At 48.5% G+C, this 12,743-nt stretch overlaps 1 protein-coding gene across 9 annotated transcripts in view; it reads right to left on the bottom strand.

The window, feature by feature from the left end:
- Window positions 1–12,743, bottom strand: part of DIP2A (disco interacting protein 2 homolog A) — a 121,350-nt gene that overhangs the window by 23,719 nt on the left and 84,888 nt on the right. For 8 of the 9 annotated variants that reach the window (XM_027548407.1, XM_027548424.1, XM_027548416.1 and 5 more), the window contains 4 exons: window positions 12,335–12,415; window positions 11,777–11,904; window positions 9,369–9,483; window positions 404–605 (listed from right to left, as the gene is read on the bottom strand). In XM_027548407.1, coding sequence (XP_027404208.1) covers window positions 404–605; window positions 9,369–9,483; window positions 11,777–11,904; window positions 12,335–12,415 — 526 coding nt within the window. Of the gene's footprint in view, window positions 1–403; window positions 606–9,368; window positions 9,484–11,772; window positions 11,905–12,334; window positions 12,416–12,743 lie in introns of those variants that run through there. The other variant, XM_027548475.1, reaches the window with a different exon arrangement.

Here is a 12,743-nt window from a genome sequence, read left to right as displayed (position 1 = left end):
GGCTTCCCAGGTACTGCCTGGCTGCTGTGGCAGATCACAGTGCTGGGCAGCAGCACGCACAGCGCCCTTGGCCCCCACGGCTGGCTGTGGTGGCCGCTCCGCGGCTCTTCAGATTCCAAGCTCCCAGTCTGCTCTGGGGCATCATTCGTGCCCCTGGGGCCACTGTGCAGCTTCCACAGCCCGGATACCAGGCCGCATCCAGTGCCAGGTGGGCCCCCCACAGTGGAGGGTGGGGATGTGCTCCTTCCAGGGAGCAGGAGGCGGGGACTGGCCTGCTGTGCTGCTCACTCTGGCTCTCAGCTCCAACCCCAGAGACAGAGGGTTCAGCAGGCCCGCGCCCTTAAACACAAGTGTGGCCGCTGCCGTCCACAGATGCAGCGGACGTGCTGTGGCGCGCACTAACCTGGCTGCTTCTGCCGAGGCTTGGGAAGGTTGGTAACACACGTGTGAGGGCACATCAACACGTTACACGGGTGCAGCATCCCCTCCAGGAAGCGCTGCTTGGTTTCAGAAACGTGAATCCCACCGAGAGGAGCCTTGGGCAAGGTGTTGGCAGGAACCAGGGCCAGACAGTACACGCCCACCTGGTGGATGCTATCGATGGCCTGGAGGGAGCATGAGACAGGGGCCTGCACTTGAGCACATGCGACCAGCTCCAGGCTGGGAGCTACAGGAGGGCCAGAACACCCAAACCCAAAGGTCAAGCAGACCGTGACCTCTGGGACGTTAAGAGAAACACGGTGAGACAAGTGTGCATTTCCTACCATTTACACACACGTGTGCATGTGCACACTCCAACACAAATCTGTAACTGCTCACATTAGAAAAAGCCATCAAAGCAGACACTGACTTCCTGTGGGAGAAGTGTGGACAGAGGATAGAAACCAGGCTCCTCTGAATACACTTTGCTTTCAGAGTTGGAACCATGTAAATATTTTATGTCCAAAAAACTTAAAACTTAAAAACCAATCCCTAACAACTGACAGTAAAATAGAACAAATGAACTCAATCGAAGTGGATCAGGTTGGCACACCCCTCAGACAGAATCTACTTAAGGTGACTTTAAACACAGCAATCTGACTGATTCCATCCTAGAGGGATACACCCTATTGGCAAAAAGAATTGTAAAAACATCCTAAGTTGTGCTCGAAACCTCACACTTGAGAGGTTACATGGAGACTGGAGGGTGTGCAGCGTGGCATCAGGACATGATTACTTCTGCTGGAGTCATCATTATTGCAACCTTTCAATATGGAGAAAGGTCGGAGAGTCAAGGAAAACTCTGAGGCCTTAAACCTGAGCTGGAACCAGCAGCATAAACTCACAGTGTAGGTGATCTTACAGGCAGAGGATCTGCTCTGTCTGTTTCCTGCTCTGTCCACTGCCCAGACTGTGGTCCCAAGTCCATTTCTTGGAGGCAGCAGGGCCCCGTGGGTCCCAGTCGTGCTGGGTCTGGGACATGAGATGCCCCACCACCCTCTGGCATCCACCTTCCTGCTCTCCATGTGACCCCCTCAGAACCCAGTGGTGTGTTGAGAGGACTCAGGAGCCAATCCAGAGAGGCTCCTACTGACATATAAATGTAGTTACTACAACCACTAGTTCACAGGGAGACAAAAACCAGAGCTACTCCATGACGCCAGTGCAGGATCCAGAAATCAACCCTGGATCTCACTTTCCTGCACAACCTTCCATCCAGGTCCCCTGGTGACTTCAGAGGACACAGCCCTCTTTGTAGAAGACACTTTCAAAGCAGCTGCATTACCAATGAGCAAGAAATGACTGAATTGAAATGCCTCCCCTCCCTTGAAGCCCTACCAAGCCAGTGGACAGACTATCTACCTCCCATGAGGCCCCTGGCCAGCAAATCAAGCCCGAATCGGACCAGGCTTCAAGATCTACCCAGTGACACAGTGGACAGAGGAGTACAGAGATGGGACCACGAGGCACAACTGTCAGAGCCCAGACTGGGAGATGAACTGGGCTAACCTGTCAAGAAACAAACTGCAAGAAAAATAAAACAAGGAAGAGTGTGCAGATTAAAGAAGATTAAAAACCTGGACCAACCAAGTGCAGTTTTTACCTTATTTTGATCCTAAGTTTAACAAACATATTGAACATTAGGTAATTTGGGAAATCTGAATAGTGACTAAATATTTAATTACAGCAGAAAGAACTAAAATGCTCAGGAATAAATTTAACCAAGGAGATGAGGGACACATGTATACTTAAAACTGTGAGGGACTGATGAAAGAAACTGAAAAAACCACAACTAAATGTAAAGACATTCTGAGTTTATGAATTGGAAGAATTAGTATTGTTAAAAAGTCCATACTATGCCAAAGTCATCTGCAAATTTAATGCAATCGCTGTAAAAATACCCATGACATTCTTCACAAAACTAGAATAAACACTCCTAACACTTGCATAGAACCACAAGACCCTGGGTTGCCAAAGCAGTCTTAAGAGAGAAGTGCAAAGCTAGAGGTGTCACGCCCCCTGACTTCAAACGTCGTAAAGCTGCAGTAATCAAAGCAGTGTGGGTGGACCTGGCACAAAAACCATGGATCGATGGAGCAGAAGGGAGCCCAGGAGTAATCTCACACTCACACAGTTACTGCTTTATCACAGAGGAGACGAGGGCAGACAACGGGAAGAGAGAGGGCCTTCAGTAAATGGCACTGGAAAAACTGGACGCCCCACACAAAACTAAATCAAAGCAGACCAAGGACGTGAATACAAGACCTGAAACGATGATACTAGAATAAAACATAGGCTGCAGTAAACTTGATGTTAGTCTTGGTGATGGTTTTTTGGATTTGACACCAAAAGCAAAGACAAGAGCAACAATAAACAGGTGGATTCATGTCAAACTAAAAGGCTTCTGCACGGGAAAGGAAACCGCCAACAAACAAGGGGAATCTATCGAATGGGAGAAGAGATCTGTAAAAATACATCTGGTAAGGATTAAAATCCAAAATATAGAAGGAACTCATACAACTCAACAGTGGAAAATAATAATACAATTAAAAAATGGGCAGAGGACCTGAACAGACAGTTTTCCACAGAGGACATAAGGGACTCCCTGGTGCTCTAGTGGGTAAGGATCTGCCTACCAAGGCAAGAGATATGGGTTCGATCGCTGGCCCGAGAAGCTCTCACATGTCACGAGGCAGCCACGGCCATGCATCCCAACTATTAAGCCCGCTCTCTAGAGCCTGCAAGCTGCGACTACTGAAGCCCATGCACTGGAGCCTGTGTTCTGCATCAACAGGCAGCCCTGCTCAGTGAGACTAGAGAAAGCCTACACGCACAGCAGGGAAGGCTCTGCACAGCCAAAAAATGACAAATAAACAAATCTTAAAAAAAAAAAGACATACAAGATGGCCGAGAGGTACATATCTCTTCAGGGATCACGGCCTTGTTGTGGCGAAGGAGCTTGCGTAACTCAATGAAGCTATGAGCCATGCCATGCAGGGTCACCCAAGACAGATGGGTCAGAATGAAGAGTTCTGAGAAAATGTGGTCCAGAGGAGGAGAGAATGGCAAACCACGCCAATATTCTTACGTGAGTGAAAAGCCAAAAAGATATGACACTGGAAGATGAGTCCCCAGGTCAGAAGGTATCCAATATGCTACTGCAGAACAGCGGAGAAATAGCTCTAGAAACAATGAAGAGGCTGGGCCAAAGTGTAAATGACGCTTAGTTATGGACATGTCTGGTGGTGAAAGTAAACTCTGATGCTGTAAAGAACAATACTGTATAGGAACCTGGGATGTTAGGTCCATGAATCAAGGTAAATCAGACACGGTCAGTAGGAGATGGCAAGAGTGAACATCGACATTTTAGGCATCAGTGAACTAAAATGAACAGGAAAGGGTGAATTTAATTCAGATGACCATTGTATCTACTACTGGGCAAGAATCTTTTAGAAGAAATGGAGCGGCCCTCATGGTCAACCAGAGTCTGAAATGCAGTTCTTGGGTGCAACCTCAGAAATGACAGAATGATCTCAGTTCATTTCCAAGGCAAATCATTCAACATTACAGTAATCCTAGGAGAAGGCAATGGCACCCCACTCCAGTACTCTTGCCTGGAAAATCCCATGGACGCAGGAGCCTGGAAGGCTGCAGTCCACGGGGTTGCTGAGGGTCAGACATGACTGAGCGACTTCACTTTCACTTTTCACTTTCATGCATTGGAGAAGGAAATGGCAACCCACTCCAGTGTTCTTGCCTGGAGAATCCCAGGGACGGGGGAGCCTGGTGGGCTGCCGTCTATGGGGTCACAGAGAGTCGGACATGACTGAAGTGACTCAGCAGTCTATGACCCAACCACTAATGCCAAAGAAGCTGAAGCTGAACAGTTCTATGTTCAGCATGGAACACTATGCTTCTAACACTAACACCAAGACCTTCTAACACTAACACAAAAAAAGATATCCTTTTCATCACAGGGGATTGGAATGCAAAAGTAGGAAGTAAGGAGATACCTGGAGTAACAGGCAATTTAGCCTTGGAGTACAAGATGAAGCACAGCAAAGGCTAGTAGAGTTTTGTCAAGAAAACACACTGATCATAGCAAATACCTCTTCCAATAACACAAGAGACGACTCTACACATGGACATCAACAAATAGTCAATACTGAAATCAGACTGATTATATTCTTTGTAGCTGAAGATGGAGAAGCTCTATACAGTCAGCAAAAATAAGACCTGGAACTGACTGTGGTTCAGATCATGAACTCTTTATTGCAAATTTAGGCTTAAATTGAAGAAAGTAGAGAAAACCACTAGGCCATTCAGGTATGACCTAAATCAAATCCCTTATGATTATACAGTGGAGGTGACAAATAGATTCAAGGGATTAGATGTAGTAGACTGAGTATCTGAAGAACTATGGATGGAGGTTTGTGACACTGTACAGGAGGCAGTGATCAAAACCATCCCTAAGAAAAATAAATGCAAAAAGGCAAAATGGTTGTCTGAGGAGGCTTTACAAATAGCTGAGGAATGAAGTAAAAGGCAAGGGAGAAAGGGAAAGATATAACCAACTGAATGCAGAGTTCCAGAGAATAGCACAGAGAGGTAAGGCCTTCTAAAATGAACAATGCAAAGAAATAGAGGAGAACAACAGAATGGGGAAGATGAGAGATCTCAAGAAAATTGGAGTGATCAAGAGAACATTTTATGCAAGGATGGGCACAATAAAGGACAGAAATGGTAAGGACCTAACAGAAGCAGAAAGATTAAGAAGACGTGGCAAGAATACATAGAACTATGCATAGAAAGTCTTAATGACCCAGATAACCACGATGGTGTGATCACTCACCTAGAGCCAGACACCCTGGATTGGGAAGTCAAGTGGGCCTTAGGAAGTATTACTACAAAGAAAGCTAATTGTGCTGATGGAATTCCAGCCAAGTTATTTCAGATCCTAAAAGATGATGGTGTTAAAGTGCTACACTCAATATGTCAGCAAATTTGGAAAACTCAGCTGTGGCCACAAGACTGCAAAAAGTCAGCTTTCATTCCAATCCAAAAGAAAGGCAACACCAAAGATGTTCAAACTATTGTACAATCATGCTCATGCTAAATGCTCATTTCTTATTTTGCATTTCATAAGGTTACAATCAAAATCCTTCAAGCTAGGCTTCAGAGCTACATGAACTGAGAACTTTCAGATGTGCAAGTTGGGTTTAGAAAAGGCAGAGGAACCAGGATCAAATTGCCAACATTCGTTGGATCATGGAGAAAGCAAGGGAATTTCAGAAAAACATCTACTTCTGCTTCACTGATTATGCTAAAGCTTTTGACTGTGTTGATCACAACTAACTGTGGAAAACTCTTAAAGAGATGGGAAAACCAGACCACTTTACCTGTTTCCTGAGAAACCTGTATACAGATCAAGAAGCAAGAGTAGAACTGGACATGGAACAATGGACTGTTTCCAAATTGGGAAAGGAGTATGTCAAGGCTGTATATTGTCACCCTGCTTATTTAATTTATATGCAGAGTACATCATGCAAAATGCCGAGCTGGATGAATCACAAGCTGGAATCAAGATTGCTGGGAGAAATATCCAGAACCTCAAGACATGCAATGATACCACCCTTATGGCAGAAAATGAAGAGGAACTAAAGTACCTCTTAATGAGGGTGAAAGAGAAGAGTGAAAAAGCTGGCTAAAACTCAATATTCAAAAAACTAAGATCATGGCATCTGGTCCCATCACTTCATGTCAAATAGATGGGGGAAAATGGACACAGTGACAGATTCTACTTTCTCGGGCTCCCAAATCACTGAGGACAGTGACTGCAGCTGTGAAATTAAGACGCTTGCTCCTTGGAAGAGAAGCTATGACAAACCTAGATAGCATATTAAAAAGCAGGGACATCACTTTGCCAGCAGAGGTCCATCTAGCCAAAGCTATGGTTTTTCCAGTAGTCAGGTACAGATGTGAGAGCTGAACCATAAAGAAGGCTGAGTGCTGAAGAATTGATGCTTTCTAACTGTGGTGCTGGAGAAGACTCTTGAGAATCCCCTTGACTGCAAGGAGATCAAACCTGTCGATCCTAAAGGAAATAATTCCTGAATATTCATTGGAAGGACTGATGCTGCATCTCCAATACTTTGTCCCCCTGATGCAGGGAGCCAACTCATTGGAAAAGACCCTGATGCTGGGAAAGACTGACAGCAAAAGGAAAAGGGGTCGGCAGAGCATGAGATGGTTAGAAAGCATCACCCACTCAATGGACATGAATTTGAGCAAACTCTTGGACATAGTGAAGGACAGGGGAGCCTGGCGTGCTGCAGTCCATGGGGTCACAAAGAGTCAGACTTGACCTAGCAACTTAACAACAAGAGGGACATAAAAATATGCTAAATATCACTAATACTGCTGCTGCTGCTAAGTCACTTCAGTCGTGTCCGACTCTGTGAGACCCCATAGACGGCAACCCAACAGGCTCTGTGGTCCCTGGGGTTCTCCAGGCAAGAACACTGGAGTGGGTTGCCATTTCTTTCTCCAATGCATGAAAGTGAAAAGTGAAAGTGAAGTTGCTCAGTCGTGTCTGACTCTTAGCGACCCCATGGACTGCAGCCTACCAGGCTCCTCCATCCATGGGATTTTCCAGGCAAGAGTACTGGAGTGGGTTGCCATTGCCTTCTCCACACTAATCTTGAGGAGAAGGCAAATTAAAACTACTACAACACACCATCTCACACCCATCAGAATGGCTGTTATCAATAGGACAAGAAACAACAGGACTAGGTGAAGGTGTGGAAAAAGGGAACCCTTGTGCACAGTTTGTGGGAAAGTAAATTGTTGCAGCCACTGTGGAAAACAGTATGGAGGTTCTTCAGAAAATTTTGGGTATTTATTGGAAGAAAACAGAAATACTAACTTGAAAAAATATATGCACCCCTATGTTCAATGCAGTATTATTGACAACAGCCAATATTCTTGTGTCCATCAATGGATTAATGGATAAAGAAACTGTGGTACACACACACAGGAATATTACTCAGCCATAAAAAAGAATGAAATCTTACCATGTGCAACAATACAGAGGGACCTTGACAGCATTGTGCTAAGTGAGATAAATCAGACAGAAAAAGCCATAGGGTCACTTACATGTGGAAGCTAAAAACAACAAAAAAATGAGCTCTTGGACAGAAGAGATTGGTGGTTGGCAGAGGTGAGGGGTGGGGGTAGGAGAAATGGGTGAAGGGAGTCAGAAGGGAGAAACTTCCAGTTATAAGATGAACAAGTCCTGGGGATGCCATGTATAGCATGGGACCACAGTGAATGCTGGGTCGTGTATTGGAGTGTATTTGATAACACTACATCCTAAAAGTTCTCATCACAAGAAAAAATTTCTGTAGCTGTGTTATGGATGTTAACTAGACGTGCTGTTGTGATTATTTCACTATACATACAAATATCAAATCACTGTACTAGACACCTGAAACTAACACAGTGTTACCTGTCAATCATACCCCAATAAAAGTGAAAGTCACTCAGTCATGTCTGACTCTTTGCGACTCCATGGACTATACTGTCCATGGACTTCTCCAGGCCAGGATACTGGAGTGGGTACCCTTTCCCTTCTCCAGGGGATCTTCCCAACCCAGGGATTGAACCCAGGTCTCCCACATTGCAGGCGGATTCTTTACCAGCTGAGCCACAAGGGAAGCCCAAATCCCAATAAAATGTTATTGCTGATTTTTAAGATGTGATACTGGTACTCCTTTTTTAAAGAAATAAATACTAAAATTTACAGGTAAAACCTCTGAGTCTGGGATTTGCTTCAAAGTCCTCCTGAAGGAGAAGCTGGGCAGGCAGGTGTGGTGCAGATGGTTCCTGGACTGGTCAGTGTTGACTGAGGCTGACGGTGGACACATGGGTGCTATTATACTCTTCTTTGTATGACTGGTATATTAGTAATATTTCGCAATGAAACATTAAACATCTTCACTAAGTATAAACATCAGCATTAGTAGAAAAACTGGTCCTCTGACACTCAGGGCTCTCTGGTCTCCCTGATGCTGGACTTGCTCTGCTTCATAGGCGTGTCCTTACCCCGGGGGCCGAGGCCGAGCACACGCCACACAACTGCCCGAAGCTGGTGGGACACCAGGGGGCTCTCTGGAGAGCTGCCAGGACTGAACTCACCCAGAGATTTGGACAGACAACACTGTCCACGGCAGCCTTATCCATAACGGCCCCAAACCAACAACCCAGTGTCACCAAGATATGGAAAAACAAGCAAAGGAAACACAACTCAGCAATAAAAAGGGATGAGCCACTGACGCACATACAAGGAACCTCATGAATGTGCCACTGAGGAAGACAATCGGATTAGGAGCCCACACTGAGACTTGGCTGTAGGATGCCCTTGAGGGGGGTCAGAGTTCAGCCCCCAACACACAGCAGCTGGTGGTTCCCCAAATGGTGTGAGTGCTCTTAGCTGTGGTTACTGGGGCATGTACACCTGTCAAAATTCAACAGTCTGGACCTCTGCAAATCCGCTCTTTCCATGTGTAAGTTACACTCAGTGAGCTAAGTAAACAACGTTCCCTGACCACACGTATAGTCTGTGCTCTTCACTGAAGGCAAAGTTCACTCCCAGCCCCGCAAAAGACTTTCTGCTTCTAGTATTAGTACTAGTATGCTATTAGTACTTAAGGAAACGAATGTGGATGTGCAGGGAGTGGCAGCGTGTGGGTCTCACGAGGTGGGACACACCGGAACCGCTCTGGGCAACACCTCCAGCTGCAGTACACATTTGCTGGAAACATGGCACCAGCGGGTCCCAGTTCCTGCTCCACACCCCAGGGCCGGTGGAGCCGTGGGCCCACGCCCACCTGCAGCACGCGGCTCATCCACTGGAAGCTGTCCTCCTCGGAGGCGTCAGGCCGCTGCTCTGCCACCAGCACAATCCGGTCGTCATGGAGCACTGTCACGGAGAACACTGCAATCCTGGGGAGGAAGGGAAGCGATGACCACCCGGCACGATCGGGCACGGATACTCCACCCCATGAGATGGAAACTGTGGTGGGGCTGGAGGGAGACGTGGTCCACAGAACGTAAAAGGAACCAAACTTCCTCCAATGTGGAAAAATGAGTTTCCATTCACAAAGCAGACAGAACCTGGATGCAGAGAAAAAACAAGGCTCACACTATTCAAGAAATTTCTCCTTAATTGTAATGTTAAGCCATGCGATGATGTCTTCATGTAAAAATGTGTATCCAGAAGATCCATTAATTACATAATTTTTCAGTGCAGCTGATGAAATCTCTCCCCGTGCGTGACTCTGCTCACGTCTGTGACTGACGTCTGTGGATTTGTATTTCGTGTCTTACTGAAGAATTCGACATGTTCACCTTTTCTGTGTGTTGCCTTTTTCTTCTTTTAGACTCGAGTAGATTCTTTTCCCTCACAAGACCGGTAGCTGGCATGTCTGCCACGTGAGCCCTGGGCCTCATGGACCTACCTGCTCACCCATTCCTCTGGCCACTGAGCACACAGGTGCCACATGCACACATACACACCCACACACTCTTTTTCTTTTATACACGCTTCACCCAGTATTAACATTTCCTCATTTTCACCCATCTTATTTCTCTTAGTACCTTACCGAAAGTGTTTTCACGAAAACAGTCTTTGTTATAAAACCTCTGAAACCTATATACCCAAGACCATTTTCACTGCAATCGCACAATTAAGTGACATCTTGGGATGCATATATTAAAATCTAGGCTAAAAGTTCCTCTGAAAACCTTAAACATCACTGCACGTCATCCTCTCACTCCAGGCCCTCTTCTGGGGCATCTGGCATATCCTGGCTGGAGACCCGCCCCGTGGCTGCCTCCTCCAGCCGCAGGTTCACACGTGCACCCCCTCCCCTCCCTGAGGTTACTGTCTGCATGCCAGCCCTGCTCGCTTCACTTTTCTCTCAATTTTTCTTTTAGACTTTCTATTTCTTCACTTTTGGAGCAGTTTCTTCTTCTGGCTTTCCAGCTTATCAGTTCACTCCCCGGCCGCCTCTGCCCCACATTTATTCCACCTACTGAAAAACTGCTCTGTTGTGGTGACTTGACCTCACATTGCAATAGTTCCTGCAGGTATCCGCCCAGGGCTCAGCTCCTCTATGGTGAAGGCAGAGAGGTCACCTCTCCAGCCACAGATGCATCCACCCCACAACCCAGTCAGCCACCAGGCCAGCGTCACCTCCAGGTATCATCAGGTATCGTTGGCCACGCCAGGCAGTCTCCCTGACATACCAGGAGCACGTGCGGGCTACCCAGTGTCCCCTCCGTGGACACCTATGTTAACAGTGCCTCCGATTTCTGTGTGTGCCCCGTGCCCCAGCTCTAGGATGCACATACCCACCAGTTCCACCTGCCCAGCTGGCTCCCCCCAGGTGGTCAGTCACCCAGGGCCATCACTCCAACCTGGACAAAGGCCGGCAGCCATGCTGACCCCTCACTGGCAGAAGTCCCTGATGATGTCTTTAAGGTATAATGGACATGAGTTTGAGCAAACTCTCGGAAATAGTGAAGGACAGGGAAGCCTGGCGTGCTGCAGCCCATGGGGTCACAAAGAGATGGACACAACTGAGTGACTGAATAACAACATATTCACAGGAAGGCTCTGGCCAGGCTCACAGGCACCCTTGTTTGAGTAATAGAAGCACTCCCCTGAGAAGAATAAAATGAAATAGGTGGCTGAGTGGGCCAACCAGGAATGGAACCCCTCCCCTAGGACAAAGAGCCCTGAGCTGGACAGGCCAGACAGGGTCCTTCCTCCCCATCCCAGCCGTCTGGGGCCCCGACCAGCTGGGCCCCCTTATCTGCTCTCTGGATGAGAACCTGTGAAGTGCCTGCCTGACACATGCAGTAAAGGTAAACTGACTTGATCTCAGGAAAGCAAGGCCCCTGGTAACTCTCAGGAAAAGGCCTCCATTCCGGCCTGCATCCCTGAGGTTCTGCCCTCAGGCACACAGCTCCTGGGTGGTGCTGGCCCAGTCTCCGTGCCCAGGCCTTGGTCTGGGTCTCACCCTCAAGAAATCGTGAACTCTGCAGATGGTGAGGACTCTGACTCAGGCATCCTCCTGCAAACATCGTCCTGTTCTTTGCGAAGTTCTCCAATGTACAGGAATTATTAGGTTTTGCGTATTCACAGCACTGGGCTCTCCTTCCAATGTGGGGACCTCTTGAGGGTTAAGCGGAGAAGGAACCTAAAGGTGAGGCAAGGGGACCCGCGCATCACCTGCCTCTGTAGACAAACTTCATGGGCTCCACGGCCAGCGCAGTGGCCACCACGTCATCCGCGTTGTGTCTGCGAAATCCCACCACCATCAGCCCGTCCAGCTTGCCCACGACGAAGACCAGGTCATCCTGAAGGCAAGGACGCTGGTTGGGCAGAGGACACACAGCAGGCCCCGTGGCTCAGGGCCTGAGACAGAGACCCGACAGCCCACAGACCAGGTAACTCACAGACAGGCCCTGCAGGCCCCCTGCCCACGGTGACAGGAAACACAGGTGGGCTGACCCGGGGTGAAAGGGCCCTAAGCCTGGTGTGCCGGAGTGGGGATGAGGGGGCGTCCAGAGCAGGCGTCAGCGCAGGGAAGGTCAGAGGTGGGCACACAGCGAGGGTCAAGTCTGTAAAGCACTCAAGGCTAGGGACAGGGAACCCCAGCCTGACAGCACTGATGGTTGGGCAAGATGGGACTCCGTCATGGGGCCTGGGCACTGTGGACATTGAATAGACCCCTCCCCAGCTCTGAGCCTGGCTGGTGGCCCGGGTTTGGCAGCAGGACACACTCACAGGACCGATGAAGCCCAGAAGCCCTGTCCTGGTGAAAGGTCGGTCGGAGACAGGTGCGCCCCCAGCGGTGACCGGGACAGTCTGCACAGAACGCAGAGGACAACAGTCCTAGAAGCGCTATCACCACATCTCCCAGGAGGGGATGAGGCTCCCCACCCAACCCCAACCCACCCCACCCTGAGGCCAGAGGCCCTACTGGCTGGCGTGACCTCCATCAGGCTCCTGCCAGCATGGCCTCCAGGGCCCAGGCTTCCCCTCCCACCCCTGTGAAGGCACTGAATTCTCCCGAGGATCCAACGGCTCCAGACCCGAGGCCAGCTTCCCCAGGCCACCCAGGGTCCATCAGGGCTGTAGGCATCCTGAGGAAGGCCACACTCCTGCACGCCTCACCCACCCTCCCGCCACTGCT

Source organism: Bos indicus x Bos taurus, chromosome 1, assembly GCF_003369695.1.
Source record: "Bos indicus x Bos taurus breed Angus x Brahman F1 hybrid chromosome 1, Bos_hybrid_MaternalHap_v2.0, whole genome shotgun sequence".
Taxonomy (NCBI): domain Eukaryota; kingdom Metazoa; phylum Chordata; class Mammalia; order Artiodactyla; family Bovidae; genus Bos; species Bos indicus x Bos taurus.
This window is presented reverse-complemented; position numbering and strand designations above follow the sequence as displayed.